Source organism: Amphiprion ocellaris, chromosome 23, assembly GCF_022539595.1.
Source record: "Amphiprion ocellaris isolate individual 3 ecotype Okinawa chromosome 23, ASM2253959v1, whole genome shotgun sequence".
Lineage (NCBI taxonomy): Eukaryota > Metazoa > Chordata > Actinopteri > Pomacentridae > Amphiprion > Amphiprion ocellaris.
This window is the reverse complement of record NC_072788.1, coordinates 14,125,440-14,139,058: the sequence shown is the minus strand read 5'-3', so window position 1 is coordinate 14,139,058 and position 13,619 is coordinate 14,125,440. Positions and strand designations below refer to the sequence as shown.

The 13,619-nt window shown below is 38.1% G+C and overlaps 1 protein-coding gene across 7 annotated transcripts in view; it reads right to left on the bottom strand.

Moving 5' to 3' along the window:
• Nucleotides 1-4,708: 4,708 nt before the first annotated feature.
• The window catches only part of clcn3 (chloride channel 3), a 44,858-nt gene continuing 35,947 nt past the window's right edge, over nt 4,709-13,619 (bottom strand). For 6 of the 7 annotated variants that reach the window (XM_023282749.3, XM_023282753.3, XM_023282752.3 and 3 more), the window contains one exon: nt 4,709-7,602. In XM_023282749.3, coding sequence (XP_023138517.1) covers nt 7,417-7,602 — 186 coding nt within the window. In that variant the 3' untranslated portion in view covers nt 4,709-7,416. Of the gene's footprint in view, nt 7,603-12,090; nt 12,129-13,619 lie in introns of all 7 variants that reach the window. The other variant, XM_035954009.2, reaches the window with a different exon arrangement.

Here is a 13,619-nt window from a genome sequence, read left to right as displayed (position 1 = left end):
TTCGGATGTCGTCCAAACTGTCACTAAAACATCATAGTTTAGTATGTCGTCCAAAACATCACTAAAATGTCATAGTTACTCTGCCAAGGAACGGCGGCGTTATGTGACGATCAGCGTACGTTTGTCTGTGAATCTGTTTGTCTTTGTCTGTCCTTGTAAAACATTACTCAAAAACGGACTCACGGATTTGGATGAAATTTTCAAGAGAAGTCAGAAATGACACAAGGACCACCTCATTAAATTTTCACAGTGATGCGGCTTATAATCTGGATCCATGGATTTGTTAAGCATGTCTCATTACTAGATATAGCTGCCAGCACGGGGTCACTGTTACCATGATGTGAACACATCGCATCATGTATCAGTTAGGCCTACCTGCTAACAATCACATGATTGTGATCCTACTACAAATTGACCATGATTTTTCAGTTGGAAATCATACAAGGAACAAATGATTAAACTGTGGGGTGTTTTTGAGTCCCATCAATTCCTGCTGCCTGCTACACATTTAGGTCTCACAATGTACAAACCCCAGCCAGACAATGGTGAAGCTCCTGATTTTTCACAAAGCCTTTATTTACGTCCAGCCGTCAGCCTTATTTTGAACACAAATTCATCTTTCTGTCCTTCACGCCTTTCTTCAGGAATCACCGTCAGAGCTTGTCCCCATTGCAGCTAGGTGCTATAAGTTTATACACATCCTTTGCTAGACAGCAACAGCGTGGAACCGTTTTCTTTCATCTTTAGCTTAATTTTCGGACTTTTCGGCAGCGCCTTCATCATATCAATTCAAGTCAAGAAACCGCTTCTTAGATAAACAATTCCTATGCGCTGGAATGGTTACAAAATAAAAGCCCATAGCATTAAAAATACGGCTTCAAAATAAAAGCCTGGAGAGAACGGGTATTTTAACACTAGCAAAACAAAGGATTGCCAAAAGTGATGTACTGATCAACAGACTTTTGTAAGAGTAATTTACACGCGATTCGGTATAAATACATAACATGCACATGCATAACACATGCCTGTGTTCAGCACAAGGTCATTTTGTATTAAAGATTTCATCCACCAGAAATGATATGCCAACTGAGCAGCCTTGGCGGAGTACTGCGCTCTCTGAGTGCTTTTCTAATTTGAGTTTGTTGTGGGGGAATTTGATACACACACACATAATGTAAACTTTACACACTAGTACTATAATTGTATCAAAATCATAATTGACTAAAAAGACGTACTGATGAGTAGCGATCCTATACTGTCATTTCACACGACATGCATCGATTTTAAAACCGTTCACAGTGCGATAGTCAAAATGTGGGAAACTTCAGTAGCGTTCATGTAAGGAGTGTTAATAATGTAAGCCAGGCTCTCCTTTGTCATGGAGGTGGTAGCCATGGTAACAAGGTCGTCTTTTCTGATGTGACACAAAGGTGATGGAGTAAATTAATCTGCCGAGAGGAGAACGAAGAGGTCAGTGGAAGAACACAGTGAAATAGACAAATCTGTGTCTGAAGACACGTTTTCCTTTGGACATGCAGGTAAACTGGAGCATCTTGTGTTCAAATCACAGCTACAGAATAAACGTACTAATTAAAAAGCTGTGTGGACAGACAAGTTAGCCCGTTCTGCATACACCCTAGAAATAAGGTCAGATTATCAGACATGTTAAAAACTTGAACCTTTAACTCCAATAAAACCCTTTAAGTCCATTTTTTCAGAGGCCTGAATTACGTAGCAGGATTCGGGGTTAGTGAGGTAATTTTTCAGGTGGGTCACTACTAGAGCACATCACCATGGTAACCAATGTTGCAAATCTGACCTGCTCCGGTTATGTTTGAGGTAACAGATCATCATTTGTAGAACATCCCCTGACAGTTTGTACACTGTGTTTTGCATTTAGTTTTGTTTTTTGATTATGAATACTGATTGTTTACAGTTTAAATTTAGTGTCTGGGATGATTATCACTGTTTCCACCTTGCTCATTGACCGTTAAAGCCAATATTATTGCTTTTTACTGACCACATGGAGCATTGCTTCTCTGCTTCTAAGCTGGCAAATAAACGGCACCCGATTGTTAAATTTTTACGCTGAAGTTATGATTCACGACTGTGTTGACTTTTAAACAGATGTGAGAACTTTTTTCCTGAAGTATAGATGTGATAGAAATAGATTCTCAGTGGAACAGTGCTGCTTGCAAACTATTTAGAAACGGTCTCATTTTCCAACACTTTTGTACAACAATATAATCCTAATACAGAGACTGCATTGTACTAAAGCCTTGTACTTGTTGACCTTGTGGGATTTGCAGTAAGCCTACTTAATGGTTTGAATTATGTTTTTGTATTTGAGCTTTACTTGCTCCGAGTCCATTTAACACCAACAGGTTGCAGCTAGAACAATGGGGTTAAAATTGGAATACAGCTGCAATTATAGTCAGATCTACTTGTTTGTTAATGAGAAGCAGCAGTGCTACTTTAGCTTGTATTATATTTTTAAACTCTTAATACTGATTCAGCTTTAGATGTGTCTATGTTTGGGTTTGGACATCAAGTGTCAACAGCTCGCTTTTTATGTGAACACTCAGATTTGGAAATCCTGAGTGGACTTAATGAGTCGATAACCAGCTTGTTTGGCGGTGGTTAGGTTTTAAAAATCCACATAAAGAGATGTCCTGGGTATGCTGCTTCATAATACAGGCCTCCAGCTTTTAACAACCCGCAAGTGAACAGTGCAGACGACTGACAGAGCCATGAATGATAGATGTGTAACAGAACACGAAGAGACACGGACCTCTGACTCTTTCAGCCCATGTCACGTCTCTGAGCTACTTTCAGGCTGGAGGCTATTTACAAAAGCTGCTCTGTGTTTGAGAAACTGGTTCGAATCCAGTCACCCTTCTGGGATGGAACAAAATCATAAGTCTAAACTTCAAGCTCCAGTTCCTGCCTGCACTGTTGAGCTTTTAGAACAAGGTGATTTAACTGAGACATCAAACAACACAGTGAAGCGAAGCGAATGTCTCATATTTGTGGAGCAAACAATCAAATATCCAATAAAATGGAAACTATACTCTCTAATGTGAAGTACTTTCTTATAAAATAAGATGCCCAAATGTATTTTACAAAGCAGACTAATAGATTAGTCAAGAACACATTCAAAATACATTTAGATTTCAATGGGAAGCATTTATTATTGAGTCTCTATTGAAAGATCGTTTCAGTAATTCTGTAACAAATGTTTTTCTGTCTTCGAAGACTTCAAACAGGGTTTTTGTGGGTTCACCAAGTTAAATTGAAAACTTTAATGCATTTTTAAACACTTTTAAATCTAAAGTGGAAAAGGAAAACCAGAAGGATGAATAAAAGCTGTAAGTTTTTGGTAATAAATGAGCAGTGTTTAACAATAAATCCCGAGAGAGTTCATTTAATTGGTCCAGATACTGAAACTAAAATCAACCAACTGAGAATACTTCTTTCTTGAGCAGAAACAGTTAGTAATCTTACATCAAAGGAAAACTGTTGTCTGACTTTGGTCATGGATAATTATTCGTTGCATTTATTATTCAAGCACATATGCTATTTTTCGCTCTAATATTTACCTATCTTTGTCACGCATGATAGAAATTACCCTTAGTTACGGCAGATTAGAATCCATTTTTAAGAAGTTATAACATTTTCTGAGGCATTTTGAAGGAAAATTAATTACTTGAAAGCCTGTTTAACTCTGTAAAACCCACTGCTGCAGAAATACATTGGTTTCATTTAAAAAAAAAAAAAAAAAAAAAAAAAAAAATATATATATATATATATATATATATATATATATATATACATATATACACACACACGATTTTTGCAAATTTTTCTCTATACTTGTTTTATGTCTTCTTTTTGCTCATTTTCCTCTATATTTGGATTTATAAATTATTATATTTATTTTATTGCTCTTTTTTTCTATATTTGGGTCTGACAGGGTTAACTTACAGGGTTTAGATCTTTTTTTTCCATATTTGTATATATATTACTATTTAGTTGTTTTGTTTTTTGCCAATTCTTTTCTATATGTGTGTGTGTGTAATTCTTTTATTTTATTGCTAATTTTTTTCTATATTTGGGTCTGACAGGGTTAAGACCTTGTGTCGAGTTCCCTGCAGAACCACAGAACTGCTTTCTGATCTGTAGACGAGTTCTTTAAAGATAAACAATGTAATTTTCACTTTGCTTTTTATTTTATAGATTCTTTAAACTGTGTTAATAGCACCGAGGATCCAGAACTGTGGCTCTCAGTTGTGTTTTTCTTCCGATCAAAAATTTCCTGATGCAAGCAAAGACTCTGTGCATTTTTGAGTCAAACTTCCTGCTGCCTGTTACATGTGACGACACTTCTGAGAGGTTTAGCTCACGGCCTTAAACAGAAAATGAGTCTTACTCAAAAGGATTAAACAATAATGGAGTTATTTTATATGATAGAAATTCTCCACCTGAGCTTCACTTACTATTGCTTGTTCCGGATCTCTTGACCACATTCAGCTTGGAGGAATATTTGGGGCTTCTTCTCCGTTATCGCTTCAAGTCACCTTCAAAATAAGTAACTTCATCTCCAGACAAACACCAGGTGCTGTCGTCTTTAGTCTTATTAAAACCTGCTGAGAGACTTGGTTAGTACAGAGTTTCTGAGGGTTGAATCCAAAATATGTACCGAGAGCCATTTGTGCAACTTGAATCTTTTTTCCTTTTAATTTAAAACAAAATTTAATCTTTACACATTTTGTTTTAAATGTACAATCAAACAATCCATGTAATCATACATAAAATTCTTCATAATAATAATGCACAACTCTATCGACACTACCCATAAATTAAAAAAAAAAAAAAAAAGGAAAAAACATTGAGATCAATATGAAATACAATGTTAGGCAACACCACTGGTTAACAAAGACAATGCTCTGCTCCCTGTCGAACCACAGCGGGACAGTCACTGCAACGCAAAGACGTACACCCACCTTCCTCACACGCACACGCACACGCACACACACACACACACACACACACTCTACAGGTAAGGTGCTACTGTTCAACATCACCATCGCTTCATTTCCCTTCATCACCTCCACTTGACACATCAGATATTTGATGATTACAAAAGGGAAATGTTAGCAGAAAAGATGAGTGTGAAAAGCCTAAAAACCTTTTGCCAGGCACTTGGCAGGTGTGGCGAGATCAGACGAGCACGAACAAAACCTGCTGGAAGCAAAAGCAGAGGGCAGATGCAGCCAGATGTTTAGATTTACAGATACAGTTTTAGCTTCAAGGGTCACAGAGAAGTTAAAAAACGGCCGTTAAATGCAAATGTTACTCATTCTTGACCTTGAAAGTAGACTTGGTGACTTTTTCACAAGCTAAAGTTTGACATGTAGATGTTTAAACTTTGTATTATCATTTACAGTATTGCTTTTCCAATTCAGTCTTGTTTTGTATAAAAGTATCATATTAAATCTGCTAGCATTCAAGGAGAAGAGGTGGCTGCTTTAAATTAGTTTTACCTGCTTGGAACTAAAGGATCAGCAGGTTTGATTAAACTCAAACTCATTTCTGTTGTGCTGAAAGTTAAGACTTTAATAATTAAAGCCATTTATGATGGACTGATGCTGTACATTTGCTGGTTTTTAGCTTTAAAATGTGAGGATTTACAATTTTCCTGCCATATATACTGTGATTTGAATGTTTGGACTGTTTATAGGGGGCATTATTTTGCTAAAATTGGGGATATTTTATTGGAAATGAAGTTAGTTCTAAATTTATCTTGTATTTTGCCATTTTAAAGCATGTTGTCAGGTGTTAACTACATTTTAAAAGGTCTAACTCTCAACTATCTAACACACAGTGCAGGTTAAAGCAATTATTAAAAATTGGCAGGAAATAGAATTCAATCAAAGTGTGGAGGACAGAGTGCCAAACGGATCAAATATCCCTTTTTAGTGTGCACAGGTGTCAAAGTGAGGCTTTGTTGTGTAAAACAGGTTGCAGTGTCCAACAATACCTGTGGGGGCTCAGAGAGATGAAGCTCACTTTGATAAACTGAGGGAGGATATCTGAGGTACCTGTAGCTCTTAGTATGTTACTTCCTGAAGACGTGGATTACTGAGGAAGGAAAAATAAAAGAGGTCACCATGTAGCATCATCTTCCACCTTCACCACAACTTCAAGCTTTTACTTTAAACAGATTTCCAGTTTTGTTTTACTTCAAGCTGATGAGAGTCTAAAGGAATGGTTTGAGAAGAAAAAGGACGTTTAAATTCATTTCTTTCGCAGCAACCTGGACACTTTTTCCTTTTTTTTCTCTTTACGTACACACTCGACCTGTTTTCTCACACACACACGCCCTCACAAGCTGGCTCAGAAATGAAAACACACTCGCACACAAAGGTCTTCCAGTTCCACTCATTTCCTTCTGAAAGCGAACATTTTTGTTCTTGAAATACATTACCGTCTGTGTCTCTCGACCAGCCTCTCTTACTCTCTCTCTCCTCTACACACACACACACACACACACACACACACACATTAAAGCCATCTCTGTTAGACCTAACGCAGGGGAGCAGCCGTGTGCCATGACGCATAACGAGAGACCGCCGTGTTTTTCGAGCGCGAGGAGCAGGTGCACGTCCTCTCAGTTCCCATGGTAACCCGGCTGGAATGTAGTGGCGCACACACACACACACACACACACACACACACACACACACACACACACACACACACACACACACACACACACACACACACACACACACACACACACACACACACACACACACACACACGCAAATATCCTCACACACTTAATTCACAGGTAAACAATGCATTTTTCCTGGAGGACGGACAGGTCAGGTGTGTGCGAGGGGAGGGGAAGTGAGTTTTCTTTCTTTCTTTTATTCAGCCGGATCCTGGAGGTTTCAAGGTCCCTCATCGCGTCCCTCATCAGCGGTTCATTCCGACCTTTCACCCCAGCCAGGCCACACCCACCACCACCTCGGCGGAGACAGGACAAGGGTGAGGCACGTGAAGAGTGCAAATGGGTGTAACTTTACAGATTTAGGGAGTCTGTGGGTGTGTGTCTGTGTGTGTGGAGAGACGGCATGCATGTTTGAGGTGTCTGCAAGTGCAAAAAAGTGTGTGTTTTTGTTTGATTTTGCACGTGTGTGTTTTAAAAGTGCATTTCCTCTTGTGTGTGCCTTCAACCCGTGACCTCGTTGTGTCCTCAGCAGCCAGACTGATAATAACAAAGTCTTTTTTATCATCGTCTTTTCCCTCACGTGGCCAGTAAGTCTCTGGAGGCCACAGTCAGTCGTTTCAGGGACTACAAAGCTGAAAACTAAAATGAAAAAAACAAAACAAAACCATGGGGGCCGAATGTCAGAGATTGGAGCCGTTCAGGAGACACACTTGCTCCTCTTCGTCCTCGCTGTCGTCTCCCCCTCCTCCCCCCCAGCCGTCCTGGAAAGAGCGGATCAGTTGAACATGATGGACTCTGGATCCTGGTTTGCCATTTGAGCCATGTGACGAAGGATGTCTTTTTTTGTGATAATACCAAGAAGCCGCCTGCAGGTGGAGACAAAGGAGAGGAGGGCAAGGACAGGAGAAGAGATTTAGAACAACAGGAGAAGGAGGTGGTGGTGGTTCACAGCTGGAGTGAAGGAGAAAAGCATCGTGTTTTTGTTGGCGAGGGAAACCTTCAATCGGACGCGCGGTTTAATTTGATTCAATGTTGATTCATTGGAATGATTAAAAATCGGTATCTGGACGCGGCCAACAAAAACACGAGTCCCTGAGGAAGCAAAAGTCAGCAGGAGGAGAGGAGGTGAGTAACTGGAGAAAAGGAGGTGAAAGCAGGTCAGAAACAGCACCCAGATACCCGCTTCAGAGCAGGGTGTCATTTCAGATATTACCCCCTCGACTGGTTTTTATGCTTTTGGTCCTAAAAGCTGGTGAGAAAAGGAGGAGCTGGATCCTACAGGGAGACAGGAGGCGGTGAACAGGAGGAGGAGAAAAGTTAGATCCTCTGAGAAGCAGGAAGAGGAGACGCCTCTGTGACAGGAGTCAGATGGAGTCTTTTTTTCCTGTTTGCCACTTTTTCAATTTTAATCTCCTGCTTTTGTCGGAATTGTTAATTCTTTTTATTATCAATTAATCCATCTGAGTGCTTTTTAAACAATACAAAAGTCAATATTCTCTAAGACCAGCTTCTTAAATTTGCATTTTTTTGGTTTCTTTACAATGAGAGTCAAATAAATAGTTTGTCGTCAAAACATGACAATTGATAAGGTCATCTGGGGCTTTGAGGAAACCTCTCTTTCTTTCTTTCTTTCTTTCTTTCTATAGCTCAAACAAAAAAGTAATTAATCTAGAAAACTGACTGATTAATCAACCATGAAAAGCATTGCTTGGTGCAGCTCTGTTTTGTCCTCTGGTTTCATTGTGCAGTTCACCAGAGGAGTGTCTTCAAGGATGAACATTAATAGCACTTCGTTATACAAGGCAAACACTTTAAAGTATAATTCCAGTTAATTACAACTCTTACTTTTCTTCTATTGCTTATTAATACACTCTCTCTAATGTAATGGCTGAGATCTGGAGACACAGGAACATCTCTAGATGAAGATAAATGTTAATTTAGTTACAATGCTTTCAATGATGATTGTTTCTTTCATTGATCCTATGCACTTTATGACAAATGATGCCGTTTTTGCATGTTTACACCAAACAACTGTTTACTCAAATTTTCTAATCTTTCTCAGGAGAAAAATATCAACTTTAAATATAAATTCTGTCCAAAAAAAATTAAGTAAATGTGCCTTTTGAGCCCTGAGTAGTGTCTGCAGGCTTTTCGTTCAGGGTAATTTTAAAACTCACAACTTCAAGTTTACCTCTTTTTGTTTTAAAACTCCAGGGTTGTGTTTTAGTCTGGACGGGCACAAACGGAGATTTTAGAAACAATGATGCATTTTTTCTGATTGAACTGACATCATGTTCTTTCCCTGACTGTCACACTCTTATCATATGACCTTTTCCAGATGAAAACAAAGACATAATTCATAATTCAACATAGATAAGGAATTACAGACGTCTATGACCTTGTTATTTCTGTTAAGGAAATCTCTGGTGTTATTTTAGCCGTTGCTGCTATTCATCTGTAGTATATTCAACCTCTAAGCAAACTGACATCCTGCTTCCTGTGTACATGAATACTTCTGGAACAGTGATAAAGTGCTTGTAAAAATAATCATTTATGTTTCTAGTGTGGACGAAGCCCGAGAGGAAAATCCTAAGGCGTTAAAGCACCTTTTTAATCAGCAGATCAGATTGTCTTTCTGCAGCTGGACAGTGAAGAACAACATTAAAAAGAGTTTTTAGAACAAAAACTAGATTTTGAGGTAATGATTCTTCATTTAAACTCATGCCACATCTGATTTCTTTTTAGTGGTGCTGCAGACCTCAGCATTATCTTAGTATTTTTGTTTTTATTCTAAGCAGGAATGATGACTACAACTACAAAAAATGAAATTCAATTTGTAAAAAAGTGGAACTGTTGCTGTCATATGCCACTAATGTCAATATTTCAGTAGGAATCTCACTCCTGTGACAAAGCTGCCTCTCTCCTCTTCTCAGTTTACTACAAAGCACCTTTACTTAGTGACACGTTGCTAGTTATTCTGTCAGTCAAGATAATTCCTGCTGATTCAAGAGCCCCAGCTGAGATTATTAGTGACTTTGATCTCGGAGCCATTTAAACATTAAAAATGACCACAAAGAGCTCTTGAATTCAGTCATGACTGTAGTCTGACATCAGGTGAAGAGAAGCAGCCAAAACAGGCGACAGCAGTGAGAAGAAGCGGTCCATCTGCTACAGAGCTCAAATAGTGCAGAGCTGGGTCCAAAAACCTCTTTGTTTGATGTACATGTAGTGTTTCATGTATTGCTGATTCAAATTTCAGCTGCTTTTGATCCCTAGAAGGCAAATTAAACAGACTTGTAATGAGCTGAAACACACATTTGAACCCAGGTCTGAGTGAGAGGAGTTGAGATGACCTGTGGAGGGATTAGAGCTAGAGCCACAGGAGGCATGAAACACTAGTGAGACGTCACATAGATCAGACCCGGGGTCCCCCAAGAGCTGCAGAGATCTGCTGTAAGGACTGTTCCTTTCCTGAGCAGACACTTGGGACACCAGGTACAGATCAGAGTGCATCAGGTGAGGAGGGTGAACGCAATGTTCCCTGTAAAACCAGCAGTGTCCGGTCCTCGTTCAGGGTTTTAATCCAGATAATGGAGTAAACTGGAAACCACAAAGTGAAATTAGTGAACATAGAGCTAATGTTAAGGCTTTGTAGAATTACATTTACGATGCGAGGGCTCAATTTATGCTGTAAAGTTAACCCTGCTTATCAATCATTTAAGGTAAGACGTGAAGAACAGAAACACTCACTTCTCACAACAACTCACTGACATTTCATAGAAATAATTATCTTCATTTTGACTCCACTGAGGCCAACATCAACTCAGTTCACAATTTCTGGCATTTATCTAAATGACCATCAGACAGCGGGTATAAATGTTGACAGTATATATCAGTCATGTGTTAGATCAGTGATTTCTGACTTTGGTTTCCTAGATTTTGCCATTTTTCTAATTAGATACTGGAGCGTTTATGGAATGTCTAATCATAATAATAAAATCAAACACTGTTGCTCTCAATTTTTAGACTTTTTTGGGGGGCTAAAGCATTTTTCAGGGCATCAGACAGCAGGTATAAATAACAGACTGAGAATATGTCAGCTGATAGTCTTTCAATCATGCGTTAGATCAGTGATATCTGACCTTTTCTTTTTCCCCCCTTTCTCTCATCAGATGCCTGTGTGTTCATGAGCTTTCTAATAATAGGAAAATCAAACACTGTTGCTCTCAACTAGTCACAACTTTTCAGTCATCTTTTAAAGATGCCACACGGTCCATGCTTGGCCACTTACGTACACAAATAAAGATGACATACAAGCTAAACATAATTTACATGTAATTTGTTTGCTCATTTTATTTAAATCAAAGGTATTAAACTATTTCAAGGCATGTCATTGTTGTAAATATTTCCTTGAAATTTGAAATTTTCTTTCTCTTTATTTATTTTAACATTTATTGTACTAACTTACAGACCTTGCAGGTATTAAAAAAACATGCAGAGTTAGAAAGATGTGCTTTTTATTACTCTGCCCCACATACCTTATATCTGCTTTAACAAAACTCTCTGTTGATCTCTTCATGAAAGTGAGACAACCCCAGGTTTAATTGCTGCCCTTATTGACTGTACCTGTCACTGTTTATAAATAGTGTTTCAGTTTTTGAATTGCTATTCTTATTGTTGTATTATTTGTTAAAACCTTTTTTGCATTGTTAAGTCATCCTATCCTGAGGTTTTAAATCAAATAAAACCATTTTTTTTGCATGTTACTTGCATATTTATGGACTACTGATGCTGGTTGTTCATTACTTCTGCACATTGTTTGAAGTTACTTACTGATTATTTTAGTCATCTGTGTATGCATTAATGCAATAAATAGTCTTTACTAAGTGATAAAGCGTGACGTTAAATGTGTTACTCTCACTACAACAAACATTCCTATGATTCAAACAACCTAAAGGTTTCCGTGAAATATAAATCTGTGTGAAATCTTTGTGTTTCTTGTGGTGTTTGACTCCATGGAAGGCAGTTTTTTTCCTTCTTTTTTCTGTTTGTTCTCCCATGAAGAAGGCAGGACACGTGCTGGCTTAGAGGAAACATTGGCAGGTTAAAGCACAGAATTAGTAATTACTTCATCAAGGTCTCATGTTACCACCACACGCTAACTAGCTGAACTACAGCACTACTAGCACCAGTCAACACAACAACGACACTTCACCACGCGTACTACCACTACAGAATGAGGGGAATGTGGGAATGAATTGTAGATCGTCTCCCTCCCTTCTAATAACAAATACCACCCGCTAAAAGTATTAAAACAATGGTGGTCCGCTTTCCCAAGGCGGCTAACTACTCGCCAAAGTGTTGTAAAGGCGACGGATCAGATGTCGTCAATCTGTGGAGACCCAGGGCGAAACGGAGTCGAGAGGGAGGGGGTCAGAAAAAAAACAAAAAGAGGAAAAAGCAGTCGTTAATGAAGGCAGAAAATTGAAGTTGAAATGAACTGAACTGTTGTGAGAGGAGGATGGGAGACACACAACAGGCTTCATGGTTACATGACTGCAGACATGCTGAGGATGGTCTACCTCTGATTGATTATATAGAATATAATCAGAATCCTGCTGGAAATACATTAAAGCTGTGTAGCTAGGATGATTTGAAGTGTCAGAAAAAGTAGCGTGATGAACATCTTGTTCAGGTGCTAGCATGAAGCAGCTGATCAGCACTAAGCAGAGCTACAGGAGGTACATATGCAGTCTAATGGGATGAGATGCAAAGCTGCTCTCTGGGAATCTACGGAGCCCTTTTCAGACATGGAGGCTGCAGCATCACCAGATTCATCATCTGACTGTTGAATCAATGTTTTTGATGCAGATTATCAAAAAAAAAAAAAGGTTTTGAAACAATGTTGAATTTGCATTAGACCAACTTTTAATAAGATGAAATTAAAAGATCTACATGAAAACTAACATTTTTGAAATTGTAACAAGATCTGTGATTACAAAATCTTGAGCTGTCTGAGTAAAAATTTGCAAAAGTCTAAAAAATAATCACTAATTTTGTGAGCATCTAAGAACAGATCACAGTTTAGAACTTTGAGTTACTCACATAAATATATCTCATGTCCATTACTTAACTTATTGAATCATTTACGTTATTATTTTCATTAAAGTCAATTGCATTATTTTAAAATGTTCTATTCTCTCTCATTGATTTTATTTTTCATAGCCTTTCATCTATTTTATTAGGTTTCACTGTCTATTTTTCATGATTTTGAAGGATAAATTATTCTCTTTTCACTCCTTTTACTTTTTGGCATTAATGTGCACAAAATATTCTATACAAATAAAGTTTAATAGATTCATTAACTGATGTTAGGTCAGCAATTTGTTGCTGTTTTTGGCTGCAAACTCACGCGTAACTACAAGTCATGTCCACACAATTACCAATTAAATCGCTTAGGCAAAGCTTCTTGCAGACAAAGTCTCAGAATTGTGAATAAAAAATATAAATACAAGAAACATTACCTGAAAAGTTAATAATACAACTTATCTGAGGGGATAGTAAACCTCTTCAATGCCTCTGTTCAAACACAACCTGCTGAGGTGCTCGTAGAATATTGTGACACTGAGAACAGCAGTCACAACAACCATAGCAACAACAATCACATTAAGGAAGGAAAATCTTCACTCTGAGTAGCCACATCAATAATGGATTTAATTAATCTGCAAAGCTTAATTAATGAGCAGAAGGGACATTCACCTCAGACTCTAATCAATTTTTATCAGTCCAGATTTCTCAATAGATTCTATCATCAGTGTTATCTCTTATCAGATGAAATAAAGTATCCAGCAGACTGTTTAGAGCCTATAAAACTAAAGAATAA